This window comes from Pleurodeles waltl, chromosome 5 (assembly GCF_031143425.1).
Source record: "Pleurodeles waltl isolate 20211129_DDA chromosome 5, aPleWal1.hap1.20221129, whole genome shotgun sequence".
NCBI classification, from domain to species: Eukaryota; Metazoa; Chordata; class Amphibia; order Caudata; family Salamandridae; genus Pleurodeles; species Pleurodeles waltl.
This window is the reverse complement of record NC_090444.1, coordinates 1,309,158,160-1,309,181,311: the sequence shown is the minus strand read 5'-3', so window position 1 is coordinate 1,309,181,311 and position 23,152 is coordinate 1,309,158,160. Positions and strand designations below refer to the sequence as shown.

Below are 23,152 nucleotides of genomic sequence, written 5' to 3'. Positions count from 1 at the left end.
TGCCCTAAGAGTAAAAAGTTGAAAGCCACATCCCATTTTCTAGATCGAGATTTTTTTTGGCTAAACGCCTCATAACTCGTAAATGGCGATCCCCTGATCCGCCAACATATGAAGCACGGGTACAATCGCTGACTGTCTGGGTGAGAGTGCACTGCTCTTCGATGCAAAAATGTGCTGGGACTGCACAAATATCCACTTGTGTCTCAATGGGAGTTAATGCTAACGGACCTTTGCACCCCATTAATGCTCGCGCCGCTCAGCCTTGACCCCACTGCTGCAAACGGTGGATGCCTGTAACACAATGTCTTCCACATAGCATGCCACATCCCTGTCTACTTGAGTAAACTGGATAGGCAGTCCCTCCCAACTGCATATTAACGCGCCACATACAAGCCACACAGAACGTGCGTGTAGGGGCAGCCTGCTGAGCACCTATACATTAAATAACAGTCATAGTAATTCTACACTGTAAGTACATGGATATGTTTTGCCTGCGAATCCTCTCCACATATTTGTTGTTGTAAATTGAAGTTGACTGCAAGCGTGTGATTTACACATACTTTTGTTCTCAAATATGACAATTGTATGTATCAAAACATAAATGCCACAAAGAAATGTAAAAATAAAATTGTAGTGCTAAGCATTTGTTGTACTCACAGAGGAGGCAATAAATGAGTTACACACTCAAAGAAAAATCCGATACCAATTTAGAAAAATAGCAATTCTTTTTACATGTGTTTCAAACCCAAGATCTATGTAATCAGGTAAGTAGACTTTCAAGCATAAATACTTTGCAGTTTCAAAAGTAGACACAGTGCAATTTTCAAAGTTCTCTCGGTGTTATCCTATGGAGGAAAAGCAATGTTCAACAAACACAGGGTTAACAATGACTTATAAGGCCAGTCTCAGGGATATAAGGTAAGTACTGGGCACTGATCAGAACCACACCAACAGGTCACACCAGGTGACACTAGGACGGCCAGATGCAGAGGTGTAGTAAGATATCGGGTGCCCCATGGTTTCCTATGGGAGATTGACTCTGTGACAAACAGACTGCAGGCTCTGGCTGGAAAGCCAGTCGGAGACCACAAACCGGTATGTAGTAGACTTGGGGTGCTCGGGGACGTAGGTGCACCTTTGGTCCTTTTCTCCTGTGCCCAGGGGCAACAGATGCAGAGGTGTCTTTTCGTGTTGGTTTTTCTCATCCGAGAGCACTTGCTGTCAGGGGGTACTTTGAGTTTAGGCTGCAGCCATTGTGGGGGAGTCCAGCAGGGGTGAACCCAGGTTGGACTCGAGCTCTCAGGTGCTGGGGGACGTTGTTGGCACCAATGACCCACCTCAGCTGGGGTCAGGGGTCATGGGTGCGGGGTTGCTGTAGGTGTCGGGTTTTCTCTCAACACAAGGCTGGGAGAGAGGGGGCCTCCGTGCAAGGGCTACAAACGACTTGGACGAGTCCAGGAGGGGTGACACTCTGTGGTTGATTTGGGCTCAGGACAGCTGGTGCACTGTTGGTGGGCTTCTCACCGGGGCGAGGTCGTCAGGTGCAGAGGTCACTTCAGGTTTCAGGTTTTGAGGCTGCAGAGTCCTTGTTGGATACTTTGTTGCTGAGCAGCGGACCTGCATTTCAACAGCAGCAAGGCCTTTGAAGCTTCCTGCCCTGGAATGTCCATCCTGCTCTGGACAAGGTGTTATCACCTCCCCCCAGAGCAGGCCGTTGTTCTGGGCCTCCGAGACCGTTGGCCCTCACATCGGGGGCCAGAACTCGGTCTAGGGTGGGTGGATTGGTTTGTAGCAGTCAGAGAACACACCAGTAGCTGGGTACTAGTAGCTAGGGTAAGGTGCCCTCTGTGTGCATTTATTAATAAATCCATCACTGGGGTCCTTGAGGGTTTATTATTCTGAGATGTTTGATACCAAACATCCCAGGATTCAGAGAAGTCATCGTGTGGTTGGGGAACTCGTAATGACCAGTGTCCAGCACATGCTTTCAAAATGGCTTCCCTCTGCGCTTACTATGTCTCTGAATTGACAGAGATACAGCAGGGGCATATCTGGTCATGCACATATCAATCAATCAATCAATCATTTGTTAAGCACGCTACTCACCAGTTAGGGTCTCATGCCCTCACATGTGCCTGTATGCGCCCAGCTTTAGGGGTGACTTACACCTGGCACATGCAGTGATAGGGGACCTGGCACACAGGGGCGTGTGACAGGTTGTGTTTTCAATTTAGTCTGCACCAACACATGAAGCCTGCAGTGGCAGCATTATGTGGGTTACGTGAGGGGTCCTTGAGGGTGACACAACTGGTGTTGCAGCCCTCCGAGACCTTCCTCAGTACCCCAGGTCCTAGGTACAAGGGGAACCATTTACTTAGACTTACAGTGGTAGCTAAAGAGCTTGCCAATTGGGAAAAACAACTGTGCAGTTTTGGGGAAAGAGATCTGGCACAGGGGACCTGTTTGTCAGGGACCGAGTACACTAACAGTAAAAGCCACAGCAGAAACCAGGCAAAAAGTGGGGTCTAACCATGTCAAAAAAGATGATTTCCTACAATCTGCAAGTTCATAAACAACCCTTCAAATGCCTTCTTGGTGTCCAAGCAAACCAATATTGTCAGCAGCTCTGGATCTATTTGATGCATTATTGCAAACAACCTGTAAATGCTAAGTTACAGCTTCCTTCCTGGCACAAATCCTTCTGATCAGGGAGCACCAGGCTGTGCCACTGGAGGGTTAATCAGTTGACTAACTTGTGCAAGGATTTTTCTGTCTAACTTCAAAAGCAACAGTGGCCAATACAATTAACACAGGCAGCTGTTTTTGACAGGTTTCGGTAATGTTATTGCCTCTAAAGAGAGATTAATTTGCCTCAGTATTTATTGGTAGCAGTTGCAGGCAGTCTACTGTGTATGTTTTATTGAACTTTGCAGTGAGTCCTTCTAATTCTGGAGCTTTGCTTTTGGTTAGGTTACCTGTGGCTGCAAAAAATACATCTAGGGAAAGGAATGCTATAAGGGTAGGTCTTTCGGTGTAATTCAACTGGGCAAGCTTAGTTTCTGTAAGCACTGAGTGGTGTATGCGGGGTCAGCTGTCGTTTTCAAGGAGTACAGTTTTTCATGGTATTAGGTAAGCACATTCAAAATGGCCTTAGGGTTATTTATTATTTAGTTTATCACAAAGACATATTATGTAACATACAGTATCAACAGTACACCGATCAAGTACATTCAGTAATGTAAACATCATTTTTCGCTCATGTTCAACTGGGGGCAACCTGCCCAGCCTTCCTACCTTCCATTTCGGTATACAATTAGTCGCACCCCCCATAATGTTGTTTGGCACTACTTTGGCATTTGTGAGGTGTCATTTCCTTAAGCGATCAGAGTCTCCTAGAGTATATCGTTATAAGCTGTCCTACCTCCCCATATGTTTCTAAACTGGTGTGGGTAGCCTTTCCCCTCATAGACTGCCCTTTCTGCCTTCAAGCAGGCTGCCATTCCTGTGGGCCACATTAGTTTGATTGGGGCAGCCTGTATACTCCACATTTTAACTATATCCTGTTTTGCTAACACAAAACCCAATGTACAGAACAGTTGTCTTCTGGGCAAGTGTATGTTGCATGGAATCCCCAAAATCATGAACTGAAGGTTACTAGGTACATGGACCTTTATGGTCGCTAACAATTAGACTTGTTATCTTAGCCCATTAATTTTGGGTCACTGTCATTCCCAAATTGTATGAAATTCCCATCAGTAGCATTGCAGCATGTGCAAAGTGGAGATTGTGACCTTCCCGTTTTATATAATCTGCTCTGGTTTTACTAGACTCTCTGAAATATTTCAGTTGAATTAGTCTCAGTTGGGCCTGTACATCAGTGCTGCTTCCCAGTCAATGTCCTCTAATTGACCCAGGTCCCCCCCCACTCCGCTCTAAGTTTCAGTAAGTTGTCTGGTCTATTGGTAAGAGTTTGATATATACGGAGAAGATGGGTTTGCCTGTAAATTCCTACTGTATTATTCTGCTTTCCAACAGACTGCTGTCAGGCAGACCTGTCCAGTCCCCTCTCACTGCCACGAGGACATGCCTAACTGGTAGGTAATTGTATCTCGAGGTGGGCGCCTGGTTGTATTTCTCCTGCAGGTTCTCAAAGGACTTTATGAAGTCATTGTGAATTGTCTCCTAGTTTTGAGATACCAATGAGCTCCCACTTTTTGAATCCTGTTAGTCTCCCCAGTTTGTTCCCCTGCCTTGGGGCAGTTTCCCTCAAGAGATTATTTTACACCCCCATTTATCTCAGAGCATTGTCCCAAGTTGTCTGAGACACCCTAGTTTCCCCATCAGTTCCCTTCTTAAAAACTCCTGTACAGTTTGTGAATGTAGAAGTGTGGCTCCATCCAGATCTGTAAAGTGGATCTCTAGTCATTAATAAACTGAAGTTGTGAAGCCGCATTATAGGCTCTTATACCTGTGAGCCAGAGGCTGCCATTATGTTCTACACATTGTAATGTGTGCAGAGCGATTCTCGGTCGGGCCCCCATCCCAGAGAACAGTCACAGAGTTCTATCTGTCTAGTCAAAGAAATAAAGTTCCTAGAAAAATAAAGGTACACTGTTCCAATGATTAGGGCAATAGAGGACCTAATTCAACAGGAGCAAGAGCCCTCACGCATCACATTGGATGACTGGCTTCATCATCGGGACAGCTCCTCGCTAGGCCGGTGCTGCAATGCCTAACGGGCTCCCCGAAGGGGGCTCTTAACCGTGTTGCTCCAATAGTAGTGGTGGAATCTTGCAGAAGGAATACCAAATTGTAGTATCCGAGCAAACTCTCCTTTATTGCTCGGATACTACAATTTGGTATTCCTAACGAGGAGCTGTCCCGATGATGAAGCCAGTCATCCAATGTGATGCGTGAGGGCTCTTGCTCCTGTTGAATTAGGTCCTCCGTTGCCCTAATTATTGGAACAGTGTACCTTTATTTTTCTAGGAACTTTGTTTGGGAGACTGTACACTGGACCACTAACCTCCCGGTCCCCCTCTTTTTGTTTTTTAGTCAAAGAAATAGTCTGATATCGGGTGAGGCGTATTTTGCTGGATGTACTGGAATTTAGTTAACATAATAATTTTAAATATGGCCACTCTCCGTAGCAACAAGAGCGAGTTTATCTGCCACTGCTTAACTTCTCTTTTAAACTCTCAAAGGTCCACCCCCACGTTTTTCTCTAGGAACACCAGCATGCTGGGTGCAATTTCAGTTCCCACAAATCTGAAACCTGCATTTGACTGAACGAGACCATGGAGCTCACCCGTCACAGCTGTCCAGACCACTGGTTGTTAGAGAATCTTTTTGTCTCAATCAATCCTGTATTACGCGTATTTCTCAACATTTCAAAAGATTGAAAGAACAGCAGACAAAGAGGATCCGGCTTTAGAGAGGTACAGCAAAACATTGCATGTATTGAAAAATTATTGGTTATCCTGCAGCATCAGGAAATCTCACAACATAGGCTCTCACTCTGATCCAGCGTTCCAGTGTTCCAGAGGTTCCATGCAAACAGTGAAGATAAAGGGGGACAGACTGCATTCCCTGTCGGGAGAGCGTGAAAGACAGAAGGTTTTAAAAGTTACCACAGTCACTTCTACCACTGCCGTAGGTCTCCTACAAAGCAGGGCCATCCTTTGATAACATTCTGGGCTGAATCCAAAGGCCTCAAGGACCTGAAAAACATAGGTCCAGTCAAGAGAATCAAACACATTTTCTGTGTCTAGCGCCGTATTGGCCAGCTGTAGCTGTCTATATTTCATCTTGCCTAACCAGTTAAGCAGGTTGAGTGGACCTTTTCGGCATGAATCCCGTCTGTATACTATGACCCAGTGTTGTGACAACTTTTACCAAGTGCTATGGCAGAATTTTTGGTACCATTTTCTTTTCTGTGTTCAACAGGAAAACGTGTCCATAGGACCTGCAGGCATTTTTGGGTTTCCCTTTCTTGAGAATTCCTGCAGTAATCACATGCTATAGATCAGGTGCCAGTTCCCCCATTTCTCTGGCCCTCTTACACATATTAAGAAGGTGAGGGACCCAGCACTGATGAGTGTCTTTATATGGCATTCCTCCAGAATCCCATTAGGCCCCAGAGTCTTTCAGCTCTTCATTTGTGTTATTGAATTGGATAGTTCTGTCAATGTAACTTCTTCTAGTCCCCTGCTCTTGATGAGGGGGAGGGAAGGGGTTGTGGGGGTGGAGAGGTGAGGGGGGGGGGGGGTTGGGTGGGAGGTGCCCCTGCATGGATTGCATTATAACTTCTTCAAATGCTTCCCATATAGTGTAATAACGCAGGACAGGTCTGTGGTTTCAGGTCAGTATTTTCTGATACTTTTGGATATCATTCTTAAAACCGTATGCATTAGTGATGGGGATGTCAAGAAGTGTGCTGCATACTAGTGTGTTTCTATCCTCCCAGGTCATATGTAACTGTTAAATATATAAAACCAATGGAATTACATATAATCATAGATATTTAACGAGAATATGATCTGTAGGGTGAAAAGAATCTTTTGGTACACCATATTTGTAGCAAACTGTTTTTGTAAAAAGTCCACGTCAATTATTTTTCTGTATATGAAAGTTTTGTATCACTTTTTTTTTTAGTTATTTAACTCCATCACATTCATGACAGTAGAATTATTGGTTTACTGATGAGTGAAGTGCATAGCCTTTAATCCTAGTCCGTCTCCCAAACACAGCAATTATTTTCTATCTAGAATGTATTTAAGGTTCTACAACATTATTTATATATATAACCAGTCAGTGAATCAAGCAATAAAAAAAACAACACCACAATAGGTATAAGTCCAAACATAAGCAATATGAAGTGAGGTATGGAACTACTCAAATCCCGCAACCCTTTTTATGACTAAATGTAAAATGTATCTAGTCCCAGCCCCAGTCAGTATCCCTTGAGACTCGTCAAATATTATGCAGACATCAGTACATACATGCGTAGGTAAAGGCTGGCGTTTGCCCACCATTTCAGTCCTATTAATCATCACTGGGGTCGACAAGGTCCTGGCATGCAGATTCGGCTCTCATTGGCCCCTCTTTTTTACTGTTCTCTTCCCCACTGTTTCCTCAATATTTCTTTAAAAATGTGTAGCTTTGTCAGGTTTTCCAAGCAGATTTTCATCCTCCCAGCATACTTTCAGACAAGCAAGATGTAGGAAGGCATGTTGGCAATCACTGGTGCCTAATTTCTTCTTTATCTCGTTGAAGGCTCTTCTTGCTTCTTTGACAATGATGGTAAATTCTGGATAAAATTATATTATTGTACCTCGAACGTGTTCGTCCCTCTAGCAATTCAGAGAAACAGTGTTGTGATCACTATAAGCAAGACGCGCACCAATGGATTTTTGAGAGAGATCATGGAGAGGGAGGTTTATGACTAGACTTTCCAGTGTGTGTTATTTAGCCAGGCTAGTGCATCCAAGTTTTCGTTCTTTATGCATGTCATCGCTAGACTTTTTCCATATACAGTAATTTCTTTCATGTATGCAGTGCTCCTTTCAACCAAATAAAACTTTGTAGTTCATCTAGACATTCCTTTAGACGGTCCAGGTCAGTGTTTCTAAAACCTTTGACTTCTGTGAAGCCACCTTGGTCATTTCTAGAACCTTAGTACCCTGACTGAATCTTTGTCAGAATCCGGGAATCCACACTGAGACATTACTGGAAACTATGGACCCTGGCCGAAGCATTTTTGATGATTTGAACAGCAAAAAACAATACACAACAAATACCGCAACAGACATTCATCAAACACACAAATGATGAAACATTTTTACTTAATACGCAAATAAATATATGATATATGAAATTCAGTTGAGGTCACTCATCATCCTTACTATAGTCTGTTTGATGCACAGTCACTGCTCCCACGAATCAATCTGAGGATATTAATTTAATTTTTAGCCTGGTCTAGGTGAACTGTTATTGTGTTTGTATTCTGGTCTCCTTTTTCGCCAGTGGGCTTCATGACTTCACCCAAGTTGCACAAGAGCATACTTTGGGCTGTGAAAAGGTATATTTGAAGGATTTATGGGCTTGTGGGTACCAGGAGTGCTGAGTTATGCGAACAGCTTGAGTTGGTTCAGGCCATACCACATTGTATCCTTTTGTAAGGTTTCATGCATATTTGATTATCCGCACCACCTCTACCCTAACTAATCCCAAATATCTGTTTTTCCCTGTTGAAGTTGCCCCTCGAGTGTGTTATGGCTTTTGTGGTGCTGATAAACATAACTATCCAATTTTAGTGGTTGTCAGGGTCTAAATTGTCTCTCAACCATAAGGTCCATTGATGTAAATATTTTCGCAGAATTGTTGGGGGTTTGTAATTGTAATTTAAAAAAACGTTTTTTCACGGATTGTAATCACTATTGTGGTAAAAAACAAACCATGTATGCACCATTTAGTAGGGAGATATATGGATTTTGAAAGACCTTGTGGTAATTATCCCATATGCATCACAGGTAAATATGATCTCAGAACATTGCACTTTAAGCATTTCTTGGGGACTACACAATTTTTCTTTTTTAATGTTTTTGTTAGATAGATAATTAAAATAACATCCCAGAAGTAGTCATGCGTGGAAGACCGGACAGAATTAAGATTCCCAGGTATTTAATGTTAGCTACGGTATAGTGCAAGGAATTTCCACAGTCGACAGTTTGAACTGACCGAATAGGTTTAAGGGAAAAAAAATCATGACTCCTGTTTTATTCCCTTCCTCTATTGAATGTGTCATAATTAAAGTTAAAGGCAAAGTGGAAGACTGGATCATAGGACCCACATTAATTTTATTCACATATTCCACAAATGGACTCCAAATATTCATGGGTACCAAAACTGCAATCAGTTATGTGCATCAAAACATAAGTGTTCATAGTCGGAGTATGCAGCTTGGGCTAGTGCGTTAGTACAGGAGGACACAGCCAGTCTATTTCAGAAAGGATTTTCACCATAAGGAGGAAGATAAGTGGGATGAGTTTAGATTTGAATTTACATTCTATATGTGGTTTTAGGCTATCTCAAACACAAAGTGGCATGCATAATGTCAGAGGGCATCCCAGAAGAAACCTGAGGTTTTGGCTGCGTTAGCGAATTTAGATAACATACAGAAAGTTGTAATTTTGTGGATTCTGTCAACAATTCCAATAGCTTTTCACTCATAATTTGCAAATCTAACTTTAATGCTTCTGATTTCTGGAGTAAATGTGTAATGAGGGTGTCTTGTCCCAATACTGCCATTTTTTGAGAACATAGTTGAAGGGATTTGTTATTTTGCAAAAAAGTTTTCGATGGGAAGAAACAGTAAATCCAACCCCGTCAGATTTTCTTCTGATTTTACGTTTAGGCATGCACTTGGGAATGTACGATGCCTATGAAAAGGAGTTTTTACAAATCCCAGCAAATAATTAATTTGTATAAAAAAATCACATTTTAAATTTTACAGATCCTAAATTTATTCATGCTTTCGTGTGTCAGGGCCTACTACGTTTAGTATTGAGACATACTAAAAATTGTTCTTTACCAAACCAACATTTTTTTATTGGCTTGTTTGGATTTTGCACAGATAATTTGAAATGCATTTAAACATCACTTATCCTTGTTGCCATTTCTCTCCAAAATCTAGTTGGATATTACCACCTACCTGCCGTTTATTCTTTTTAATACAATATAGTTATTTGGCATTGATGTTCCCTGTTACAGTGTAGAGAAATTTTGACTACTGTTTTAATGTAGATAGCTTGTAGATCACACTTCTTCTGCAGTTTGTTTTGATAATTTGTTGAAATCCGTGTCAGTCTGAATACAATTAGCAGAAATCCTTTTACATTAATGGACTCTCTAACTCATTTGTCTTTACCATAGTGTATAATTAGTCATGACCTGTGCTGCATAGTCGCTATTTTGTCCACAAAATTTCCATTTTAAATCTAATTATCATTATTTGATTAAATTCACATATTCAGTGAATGTAGAAATATAATGTAATCAGTTGCTAGTTATGTCTTTTTTATGTGCGACATAAGCCAAGAACCTTTTTATTAATGTATATATAAACTTTCAGTGGATTATGGGCCTGTCTCTTTCACTCACTGGCTCAGGACTCTTCAGACATTGACTTGAGACATTGCCAATAAAATCCTAATATAATCCCATACAAGTATATTAGTCTCATTGTCTTACTCTTTGAGTGTTTGGGTTTATCTTTCTGCTTCCATTGTGCTGCATTAGGGACTATTTTACATTGAAAGTATAGCAAACATCCCATAGTCAATATTTCTTCTGAAAAATATACCCGATCCTCTTCAATGCATGCGTTATTCTTCTAGCAAGCATCAACCACTCTCATGATATCAATGCCCTCTCCTACACTAATGACACACAACTCATTCTCTCCCTCAGGGACAAGACAACCCTGTACCAGGACCACGTTAAATGCATGACTGAAACTGCCCACTGGAGGAAGTCCAACTGTCTAAAGTTGAACACCTTCAAGACCGCAATTGTTATCTTTGGGAAGAGCACATCACTGTGGGACTCCACCGGGTGGCCAACAGAGCTATTATTGACATCCACCCACATGTTAAGAACCTCATGATAATCAGCGATAGCAAACTTCATATGACTGCCCAAGTCAATGCCATCACTGTATCATGCTTCCATACCCTGAAGATGCTGAGGAAGGTTTGCAAATGGCTACCAGTCAGTACCCGGAAAACCTTCCTGCAGGCCCTGGTCACAAGTAAGCCCTGGGAACACTCTCTGTGTTGTTATTATCTGAAAAACTCAGCAAAATGCTTCAGACCATTCACTGGCCAGAATCATTCTCAACCTTCATGTCATACTCACATCACACCACACCTGAAGGATCTCTGCTGGATTACCATTGACAAACGACCACAATTCAAAGTCCTCATCAATGCATTCAACGCACTACATAACACAGGCCCAGCATACCTCATCAGTCACATCTGCTTTAACAAACCTCTGCTTGTCCGGTGTCCTGTTTGCACAAATCCCATGCTTACGGAAAATGAGATCCAGTGGTCAAACCTTCTCTTACATCGCTCCTAAAGCATGGAACAGCCTGCAGCTACACGTAAGAGCCTCCTCCTCACTTGAATTCTGCAAGAAGGAAGACCTGGCTTGTTAAGTAGTCTCACTAGGCCCTGTGTGTGCTTTGATTCACTCCTGCTCAGTGCCAGGATACCCTCCCAGGTAATAGTGTGCTCTACAAATCATGCATAATGTAACATAAAACACAGTCAATAAAAATACTCTTATCTTCTGCTGCTGCTGCTTTATTTTTGTGCTTGGAGGCTCTTCTTTAATACCTACACTTTGGTCCTCTCCCCTTCCGCCAGGCTGCTGCCCCCACAGCAGGTGTGCCCTGTGCCTCTTCGTTCATACTGCAGAGGCACTGCTCTCAACATGACTGCCCCGGGCAACTCTTCTCTTCTGCTGCAGGGATGCTATTCAGGCTGCTGTTTCCCTTCTGTATGCCTAGCAGCTCATCGTTAATCCTTGCCTGGCTCCTCCCCCACCACTGAAATGTTTTTTATACTATGAGCCCACCCCACAGCTCTTCTCCTCAGCCACCAAGACAAATTAATACTGTGGGAGCCACTGGTGGCTCTTTATCCCCTCCCACAAGGATGCTGCTCCATTCCGGGATGCTTCTGATAATAACTGCCCTCAACTGATTTCTGAAGCTGTACCTAAACATTAGGAAAGCTAAATGATGTGACTTGAAATGAGACTGACCTGTTGCCTTTGTTAGTGCTTGCTATTTTGCGTACCTTAGTTAAAAATATATTTAGGGTCCTTCAAAAAAGACCGTGGGTCAGTCATTACTTTGACCTATCCTGATATACAGTATCACAGAACACCCTCTAACCTAAAGGCCAATCATGAAGACCTGCGCTGCTTAGACACATAGGTTATTTTATCTTCTAAAGATTACCATAGACAAGGTACGCCCTCCCCCCCCCCCTCAAGTGGACAGCACGCGACTGGGGCGCTAATACGCTGCACTGTTGGGCCTACATACAGACACTGGTGGTGTCAACGGCTCCACCTCATGTGGACTACAGACATGACTACACTACACATGCACCCACTTAATGTAATTCATTGTCTCACATTTCTGTTTATGTTATCTTAATTATGTATTTTCACGACATTGTGACCCCTTGGAACCAATCATGTTGTTTCTAGTACAGCATAATAACGACAATGCATTTGTTTTCCTGTTATACTTGTTGTAAGGAACAGTGTAAAAACTGAATAAAGATGGTTAAAAAATTTTTACCATAGACACCGCTACTTGTCAGTTTTTCGGTGTTGCTTTTAATGTAATTTTTGTTTTTATTTGTAGGCGCATCAGCAAAAGTCATACGACTTTGTGAAGGAAACGGTGATTCATGTAAAATAATAAAAGGAAACGACATGATAAACAACATCTCTGTGCTAGTGAAGGGAATCCAAAATCTAGGAAACACGTGCTTTTTCAATGCAGTTGTACAGGTAAGATGTGACATATTTATTTTGTAATTTCAATCAATAGTGTAACGTGGACCTTGGAGCTGCACAAAGGAAGTATAGTGAGTCAAGAAATGCTTATAATAGAGCAGGTTTGGGTATGAGAATCCCCAAGGTCGTATGCAGAGGGAAGACACACTGGTCAAAAAAATATTTTTATCTTTTGTCAAACGACAGCAGTGCAGGACCAAATGTATTGCATAGTGGTGGATCTTCCAGACACAGATATGGTAATGATAAAGGCTTGGGTGCAGACTTCTGAGTTTTTTTTCTTTACTATGTGGATCTCCAATCACAGAACAGCATAGCTTCTGCTGCTAACTCTGCCAACTGTTGCAGTTTTGTTTAAATGTACGCTTGTTTATCATGTTTAAAGTGCTGATGGACAATCCAGTGTGAATGTAAATTGATTAAAGTGCACTTTGTTGTCCACCAGTTAAAATCTTTAGCACGCAGATAGTAAGGCTATTGAGTTTATCAGGATTTGATGTCACAGTGGAGGTCTGATAGGCGTGAGTGTTGTACCCTGAAAATAATAAATCCTTTAGAAGGATTCATTGGCCAGAGGTGGGATTGGACAGTTTGGAGTCTAGTGAAAACCAAATGCTAACAATCTACTCTCATGATAAGCTGACCACTTCAAAGACGATGCATGAAAAATGTAAAAGCCAATCGCAGAAAATAAATGAGACAAAGACTCTCAAATTCTTCCCAGCTTCGTGGGGTAGAGGAAACATTATGTGGACAAGATGACATGAATAAGGTTACCAAATGACTCCATGTCACCAGAACCCTGTGCTCTAGTCCTGAGTTTTATTTTATTTATGTATTTATGTATTTATCTATTTATTTTGTGTTTTATTTTCAAACGAGTGTAATCTTGTTGTTTAGTGAAATTTGTTTCAGTGGTGGAAATTAAGATTGCAATTTGCAGAATGTCAAAGGCCGGAATTTAGTAGATTACTTCCTTGGTCGCATGGAATCATCTGGTAACAGTAATAAATAAGTGATGGCTGCTGTTACTTATCTTATTCTTTTTTTGCCTATGGCAAGATACACTACTGTACAAGGTACCAAATGTTCTGTGGGATTGTAAAGTAACCCTGCAGGCCCCACACCATGCAAACAGTTGTTAGATCCGAAGGGCATATCCTGGGATTGATGTACTTGAGATGCAAAGATCCAATACCGTATCTAAGAAGATAGATACCTAGCCAATATATGTACTGAAAATAGGGGAAGACCTGATTTAGCAATATAAGGTAATGAAGAGTAGGCATCCCATTTCAGAGATTTGTTTATGCAAAATAATTTTGTACCAATTTTAGCGGACCTAACCAAGGGGGAGCGAGAACTAAATTTAGGTCTTCCTTTTTAGATTAAAACATTGAGGTGGAGTTCCATCAAAGTACTTTGTGGAATTATTTTTCTACCAGAGAATTACAGTCACATTCTCTCATTGGTAGCACATTCTTGTTCATTATTCTCGTGGCAGTATTTTTGTGACATTCATTTTTATGTCCTTTTCTCTGGAAACATTTCTGCGGTGAGTTATTTTGGATCCGTATTCTGATCTCACTTTGTTGTGTGTGCAATTCAGATTTATACCAGTGAAAATGAACAGGCACTTGAGAGATGGTTAAATGGTTTACTTTCGAGCAGTATTAGGGACCGTTATATCATAACAGTAGATACACATAATAGGAAACAAACCTGCAGGTACATTAATTTTGAACCAAACAACAGAAATAAACAAACTTAAAAAATGTGGCAGCTTGGAAGAATAAAGCAGAATATTATACGTGTGTCCGGTAAAATCAGCAGAAGTAGGCTTTTAAATGCTGCCCTAAAAGCATGAGAGATGGTATTTTTCCGAGGCTGATAGCAAGCAAATTCTACAAAGATTGTAGTCATCATTGGAGGGTTAGTGTCGATCCTGGGAGGTTCTAATTCTGCGCATTATAGACTTTTAACCCCTTCGCTGCTATATGTCTCCCCCAGGTCCCACAGTGCTGAGCCCTTTCTTGGCTATTTGAGGTAGTTTGCACTCCGGGCTCCATAACTTTTTCCACATGAGGTATCTATGCCAAATTCATGTTCTTTTTCCTCATCATCCTGGTGATTCTAAAGATACCCTGGGTTTGTGGATTCCCCTGGAGGGGGCCGAGAACATAGGCGAAATATAGCAACATTGTAAGTTTTTTGGAAAAAAAAATAGAAAGTTCTACAGCTCAAAGTGTCTTGTCTTTTACCTAAAAATAGCACCCATGAACGGTTCACTGGGCTAACGTCACCATCTTCCCAGCTTTCAGGATATGCAGAGCTGAATTAAAAAAAAAGAAAGAAAAAAAATGTATACCACAGTTCTGGCATTTTTCTAAGAGGTAGCCCATTTTCCTTATTTTTTGTGCTCTCAACCTACTTCCAGTTAGTGGTTGAAAGCAGTGTGAAACGCATGGGTCATTCAGAAAAGCTATACATGTCTGAAAACTAGGCAAAATTCTAATTGCAGGAACGGGTCATATGTGTAGTTCCTCAAGGTTTTTCAAAGGAAAATAACTGCTGAAATAAATTAATATTGAAAATGGCTAGGAAAGAGCAGGCATTAATGACTACCTTTTCATCTGTAACTTTTTGTCACAGTGCCATATTGACAGAAGCAATATACCATTACGTCCGCTAGACCTTTCTGGTTGCGGGTCTATGTAGGGTTTGCACGTTTTCCAAGAACCGAAGGTTTCCAGAGCAAACAACTGTACTGCACGGTACAATTAGTTTTTATTGACGACCCAGTATAGAGCAATTCTTATAGCAAAATAGGCAGAGTGAATAGGTATCAAGAAAACATATGTATTTCTGAAATGGGCACTATTTAGATCTAAAGTTTTAGAGCAGTGGTTATTTCTACATTTCTGAATTTGGGGGTACCCGTACTGGCGAATGATTTGGAGGGTATTTTTCAAAATGTCATCTTTCTTGTACACTGGTTTACAGTTGAAAGGCACTAATGCAGTGAAATTCAATTGGTGATAACAAATGTTCTACGATTCTATGCTCCCACATGTCTCCTGATAAGAATGGTGCCACACTTGTGTGGGTAGACCTAGTGCCTGCGACAGGAAGTGGCCAAAATGCAACATGGACGCAGCACATTTTTCCATCAAAAACTGACCTTCTTTTTCCAATGTTAGCCGCTTTAGATTTTGGATCCTAGCTCATCTGGCATCTGTAAAAAAAGAAAATGAAACTAGCCACCTAGGGGTATCCAGGGTGGGCTGACTTGCATGGCTCTCGCCAAGTTTAGTTAACCAGAATCCCTTGCAAACCTTAAACTTTGACTAAAAAAACATTTTCGTCTTATTTTTGTGAGGGAAAGTTCTGGAATCAGCGGAGAGCCACAAACTTCCTTCCACCAGCCATTGCCCCATGTCGCCCAATAAAAATATTGCCCACAACAGGAAACGGCCCAAAATGCTATATGGACCTGTACATTTTTCCACTCAAAGCTGACCCTCTTTTTTCAATGTGGGTAGCTCTCTCTTTTGGACCCTAGCTCAGCTGGCACCTAGGGAAACATAGCCAACCTGAACATTTTTTAAAACTTGCCACTTTAGTTTACCCAGGGTGGGCTTACTTGCGTGGGTCTCGCCACATTTAGTTACCCAGAATCCCTTGCTAACCTCAAACTTGGACTAGAAAAACACATTTTCCTTCACATTTCTGCAACAGAACCTTCTGGAATACACGGGGAGACACAAACTTCTTTCCACCCAGCATTTCCCAAGTCTCCTGATAAAAATGGTTTCTCACTTGTGTGGCTGGGTCTAGTGACTGAACCTCAACAAATAAAACAAAGGGTGGGTCCCTTTGCGAGGACTCCCATTGAGGTTAGTTTGATCAGTTCTTGCTGTGAGCCCTAGACCCAACCACACAAGTGGGCAGCATTTTTATTAGGACAAGCGGGGAAATGCTGAATTGTAGGAAGTTTGTGGTTTCCTTCTGATTCTGGAAGAATATAGCACAGAAATGCAAAGAAAATGTGTGATTTTAGTCACATTTTGAGGTTTGTAGGGAATTGTGGGTAAGAAAACTTGTTGGGATCCACTAGAGGAACACTACCCTGTACTCCCCTGGGTGTCTAGTTTGCGAAAATATGTAGAGTTGGTAGATTTCCCCTACAGACAATGTACACCCTGGAAGAGAAAGAAGAGACATATATTACTGCACAACCATCTATTCCTCAAGTACACACACATACTGGTTTACAGTCGGTTCACACACCTTTCATACGTGATGCACACAAGACCATTCACACTGCGAGCCGCAGGTGCTACACATTACAACACTCACACCAACCGATATTGTAGAGACAGTGTACACCCTGGAAGAGAAAGACAAAAAAGACAAATTTTACTGCACAACCATCTGTTCCTCAAGTACACACACATACTGGTTGGACTTGGCCAGAGGATGAGTGAAGGTTCAAACTGTAAACTATTATTAACGAGAGATTTCACACAAATGAAATATACTGTTAACAACTGAAAGGTTAAACTGAACCAGTATCTCACAGCTTGTAAGCTGTAAAGCCGTGCCAAGGCACAACAACCACTTTACAGTCGGTTCACACACTTTTCATAAGTGAAACACACAAGACCATTCACACCGCCAGCAGCGGACCCAGCACATTACAACACTCACATCAACAGACAGCACCATTCAAGGGCCCATCATTTTTATACGCCCACATGCCTGACACAGTATTCACACCGGCTGGTGGCTGACTGAGTGTGTGGACTGAGGTTTGGCTAGCAGTGTGTGTAGTGATTAGCAGCAAGTCACAACTCACACACCGCCAGCTAAGCGCCAGCTCACACACACCTCCAGTAAAGCGCCAGTCCACGCACACCACTTTCACAATTGTTTTAACAAAAAAGAAAACACAAACCAATTGGAAGTAAATACAAAACTATAACTACAAACTCAACAAATCTGATGAAAAAATCGAAAATCATACAGACCAGTCAGTTCACTTCTACACTAGCGGTTGCTCCCAAAAACTCTTGCGTGTGGTACAATTTAAAACATATGGGCACACACAGCCCATGTTTAGAAGGACACTCAAGGCAGTACATACGACTCTCCTTCCATACGGCTCTTTTGATAAAGACTCTACATCTCCTACAGGGATTTTTTGGGGGGTCTGGAAGGAATGTAATCAGAAAGTGGCAATCTTTCAATCTAGCCACATCCTCCACCACTCCCACTCTAGAAACACTTGCCTGTTTCGCTACAACAAGACTGCCAATCACAGACTGCTGAAACTAAATGAATGTCATCTTTGACTCTGGAGAACAATCTTTGAACACAACAAAAACATTGAAGGTGCTAGATTAAACAAATGGATCGACAACTTCTTATAACAAATGTAAGCCTTACGAACAACATTGTAAGGTTCCAGCCTCTGATCTACTCTATCTATAACACCCATGTGCTTATTGTAGTCTAAAATGCACACAGGTTTGCGCACTTCAGCAATCTAAACCCAAACAGTCACAGGTGAAGTACTTTCATCAGGCAGCATAGTCAGCATGTAGACATCTCTCCTGTTTGCAAATTTCACAGCTACCAGTTCATCACTACGCAAGGCACTGCACTGTCCCCTCTCAAGTTTTTTTTTTTTTTTAAACAAACAATATCTTTTGAAAAACCTTTACAGTTAGAGTGGGCTGTGCCACAGGCAACACTATCCACTTTGAACAATTGCACACCAGTGTAGACGTTATCTACATATAAATGGTGACCTTTGTTAAAAAGTCCCTTACCAAGTTCCCCCACAATTTATTTTCTCACTAACTCCAAAAGTGGAAGGACAACCGCGGGGGTCAATAGTGAAATCCCTACCAGTGTATACCCTGAAATTATAGACACATGTTGTATTATTCTCAGACAGCATATACATCTGTATAATGTACTACCTAAAAACTAAATGGACCAAAGACTTATCCACGCCTGCTTCTTTCTCTGGAACATAGATCCCAGAAAATTGATCTACAGAGTGGTCAAGGAAAGGCTGAATCTTAAAAAGATGGTCACAATCAGTGTGATCTCATGACAGTGCTGCTGCATTATCAACAAAATGCACCATCCAAAGCAAAAGCAAATACTGATCACGACTCATGATTGCAGGAAATATGGCCGTTGCCATCAAGGGACTGATTAACCAATATGAAGACAGCTGTGGCTTCCTTATCAAGCCCAACAAAAAAATTTACCCAAAGAACTTCTTTATCTCACCACTGTCGAGTGGCTCTAATGCGGGGTTTAAGTCTGGCACTCCTGTCCCTCAAATACTGTCCAGCATACAAATTAGTCTGGACAACTATCTCATCCAAAAATACATTGTCGATAAACAACTGAAAGAAATTTATAGTCAAAAGGTTTTCAGTATTCACTCTACACCCTGCGACACCACTAAAGGCAGGGAATGCCGGCTGCCCCATGTTTGGGGCAACCCATAGTTCAACTCTTCCAATTGGAAGCCTTTCAGCCCCAGGCTGCAATCCCGATACTTCTTGCTGCACTGTCATCAAGTCAGTATCGTCCTCTAAAAGAGTCATTCACATAATCATGTTCAGAGGAAGATTCGAAAAGCATACCATCAACCTACTGAGTGGTAGTCCTGCGGTTAGCCATAATCCTTACTAATAAAAGTAACTTGACAAATAAGTCAGTAGCCAACAATATTAAATGAGTAATAAACAAAGTGTGACTTTATCAAATAGAAAGTATAACTACAGGCATATAGTAACCTGGAAGGAAAAGTCAATCAGTGTAAAGCACACAAAAACCTATACACTTGAATATGATTCCACTCACTTGCAGAGACAGCTGGACTCAGGATCACGTGCACCTACTCTGCACGGACACAGCAAGCACCAGCAATATCCCACTAGAAAGGAAAAACAAAACAAAATTACGAACAAGACAACACAATACTCATCGTGCAAAAATCCAAGAAGAATTAATTTTTACATACAATAAAACAGAAACTAAGTATATTTCTATTATTGTATCGTTTACAAAAAATTCATTCATGCATGGCAATGACACTCATTTAGATAAAACAGTACAAAAAAGTTTTTCTTACCCATCTCATGCAACTACGCAAACTGTAGATCTACCTGTGCTGAAACTGCAAGCAGGAGTCAAGGTAAAGGAATCAAAAGCTTTGCACTAGAATAAAAAGGAGAAATAAAACATTATGTTCACAAATGCAAATTATGCACCAGCCCATACATACTGCCAGGCTAGCACCAGTCTACACACACACTGCCGGTCAAGTACAAGTCCACACACACTTACAGCCAAATGCCAGTATACACACAGCTAGCCAAATACCATTACACACAGATTGGTAACCAAACTCTAGTTTGCCCAACATTCAGAAACTTTCGCCTAGTGTTTAGTGGTTTTCTTCCCCATGCCTAAAAAATATGGCGGATCTGCACCCAAGAGGGCAGAAATGGACAAAATATATGTTCCCTAAAGGGGAGCGACCCTTGCTCAAGGGGCTGCTCCCTAACATAGCCAAAAGATGTAATCCCTGGTGGCTAGTGCATTCTGCTCCCTTTGGGGCTCATGGGTTTAAAAAAATGGCCAATCTGCCCTCAAGGGGGGGTAGAAATGGCCAAAATATTTGCCCCATAAAGTGGAGCGCCCCTTGCTCAAAGGGCTGCTCCCAAAATAAACAAATTACTCAGACAGAAATCCCTGGTGGCCTAGTGGTTTCTGTCCCCCTTGGGGTCAGATTGGCCTAAAAATGGCCAATCAGCCCCCAAGGGTGGAAAAAACAGCCAAAATATGTGCCCATTAAAGGGGAGCGACCCTTCCCCACGGAGCCGCTCTGCGTAGCACTAAAACACACACAAACATACACAACTTTCCCTCACAAACATACACAAACAAAAATCCCTAGTGGCCTAGTGTGTATTCCTGTTGCACGATTGCGACCCAATGTGAGTGCCAGGACGGCTGAGAGCTGTCCTACGCATACACCCACCAAAGGGGTTAAGAATTGTTTACCATGTGCTGAATTGCCTCTTAATGTTAAGAACAATAAAGTGTAGTTTTATAGACCAAAAGCAATTAGAAAAAGATTTCTGCATGACTTACGAGTGTCCTTTTTAGGTTGCAGCCTCCCAGACAACACAGCTGTGTGGTATGCAAAAGAGATCTAAAGGATTTTCAGAAAGTTGACCTGGGAATGCATTCTGTCCGTTGCTTGCCATTGCCTTTGTGCTTTGTAACTCACATTTTCCGGCTTTCCATTTGTTGGCTTTATTTGCTTTAGGCTCCCCAGCTCCAGTTCATATCTCCCCATGCCAAAGCCGTGTTTACAGTATTTTTCCACAAACTAGTTTTCTATAATAAACAGGCCTGTAAATTTCATTCTTATCTTGTCACATTTGCTGCCCGTTCAAGGACTGAGGTCAGATTCAAAGTTGTGTGCTCAAGGAAGCCTGCTATTTATTTTGCTTTCGCCTGTCTTCAAAGTGAGAACGTTTACAGGAAAAGAGGAATGCAGCATACTTTCGCCATGGAGCCAACTTGTGCCCTTTTTTAGGTCGAGCATTCGAGGACTCTTGTATATACTTTAGTATATACTTCTTTGTGGGGTCTCTGCTTTTTCACTGGTTTGTTTCAGTGTCCTTAAAAAATCCTTGCTTGCTAGTGGTCAATCCTTGCTCTTTGTCCCACCTTTTCCACAGTTGTACACTACCCTGGAGCATGGCCCTAGTACTTATACCCTTCCACTTTTGCCTATGAAGCATGTGCTTTGGGATTACTTTGTTCAAAGGCTAATAGCATTTGACCAGAGCGCTGGTTGCTTCAGTGGTCCCAGTCTGTTTCTGTTAACAGGGCTCTAGTCTATTACTTACTTTTCATCTGCAGTGATGTGTTACTTTGTTTATTCCATTCATTACTCTCCCTCGCACATTTTCTGTTCTTGCATTACAAATGCTTGTTCCTTTTGTCTATCTCTGTGAGCTCAGCAGCGCTTTGAACCGGCTGCTTATTTCAACTGTTTTACTTTTTATTTTTAGTTTGTGGCAAGAAAACGCTAATAGCTGAAACTCGAGCGAACACGAGAGCTATTGCAGTTCAAATGTTTGTTTTGTTTTCAGTCTGTGTGGAAATAAAAGTCCAGTCAGTAATTTACAACGCTATGAGCTCTAACTCGAGCAAACACGAGACTATTGCATTCCAAATGCTTGTTTAAATTTTATTTTAGACAGAGCCATCTCAAAATGTTCTTCAGCTGCACAAAACATTTGCCTTTTACTTATGGGGCATGAAGTTCACTATTGGCATTGTCGGGGTGGGTGGAAGCAAGAAAGTTTATAAAATCATGTTTGAAAACTTTTACTTCACATCAGTTAACTTGTAAATAAAGGCTTGCCCGTTTTCAAAGAGGGGCCGCATGCAAAGTTCAGGAGAGCACTTGCACACCACACTGATTTAGTCAGATGTACTAGTACTGCTAAGATGAAACAGTTCTGCATGTTAATGAATATACATTTTGGGAATTTTTTGTAGAGACTTTTTCATATTTAACATGTTTTTTATATAATTCCTCTTTTTTGGTGAGTCCATTTAATTTGTGAAACTACCTTTTACAGAACAAAGTACAAAACCACATTTTAGTCTCAGCTTCAGCCTAACTTACGACCATCTTGGGCAATTTACACTGTTTATGGCCCATTCACTGTCAAGCAAAGGATAAGATCCTTACAGGGGAAAGAGCCAGCCACATTGTAATAGAATTTAACAATGCTTGGTTTTCACTTTGATATGTAAAGCATATGCTTTATTATGACATCTGTGGCAACTTGTTTTAAAGAGTTGGGTAAGTTTAAAGCCACTTTTTAGGAAAGATCTTTTGTTTATGTTTAGCTGCACATTAATTATGTATTCATTCTGCAACTGTGCCTTATTCAGAACACATATATTACTTGCTATAAACGATTTCCTCATTTGTCCTTGAAGGCACCAGGGCCATCATTTGAATGGTGCAGCAGGTGCAGTGGCACAGGGGACAAAAACTCTACAAAGCCTACTGAACACAGATTGTTGCTATATTTTACTGCTAAACAAGCAGTCACAAGTGTAGTTACCTTGCCAGCACTTGGGCCATCATTTGAATGGTGCAGCAGGTGCAGTGGCACAGGGGCCAATAGCTCTAAGAAACCCACTGCACATCGATTATTGCTATATTTTACTACTAAACCTGCAGTGCATTTATTTACCTTGCGGCCGCTAGGGCCATAATTTGAACGGTGCAGCAGGTGCAGTGGCACAGGGCCAAAAGGTCTAGGAAACCCAGTGAACACAGATTATTGCTATATTTTGCTACTACCCCAACTCTGAGCCAGCTCTGGCTGCTATCTCTCCGCTACCTAGCGACCGTCTGCTTGTCCCAGGGCTCGCTGTGGCCCAGTGCGAGCGCCGTTTCCATTACCATCATGCTTCAGGACCCTTC

At 41.7% G+C, this 23,152-nt stretch overlaps 1 protein-coding gene across 6 annotated transcripts in view; it reads left to right on the top strand.

Annotated features, from left to right (window-relative positions):
* Positions 1-23,152, top strand: part of USP45 (ubiquitin specific peptidase 45) — an 883,181-nt gene that overhangs the window by 265,085 nt on the left and 594,944 nt on the right. For all 6 annotated transcript variants that reach the window (XM_069235543.1, XM_069235541.1, XM_069235545.1 and 3 more), the window contains one exon: positions 12,446-12,594. In XM_069235543.1, the coding sequence (XP_069091644.1) occupies positions 12,446-12,594 (149 nt within the window). The remainder of the gene's footprint in view (positions 1-12,445; positions 12,595-23,152) is intronic.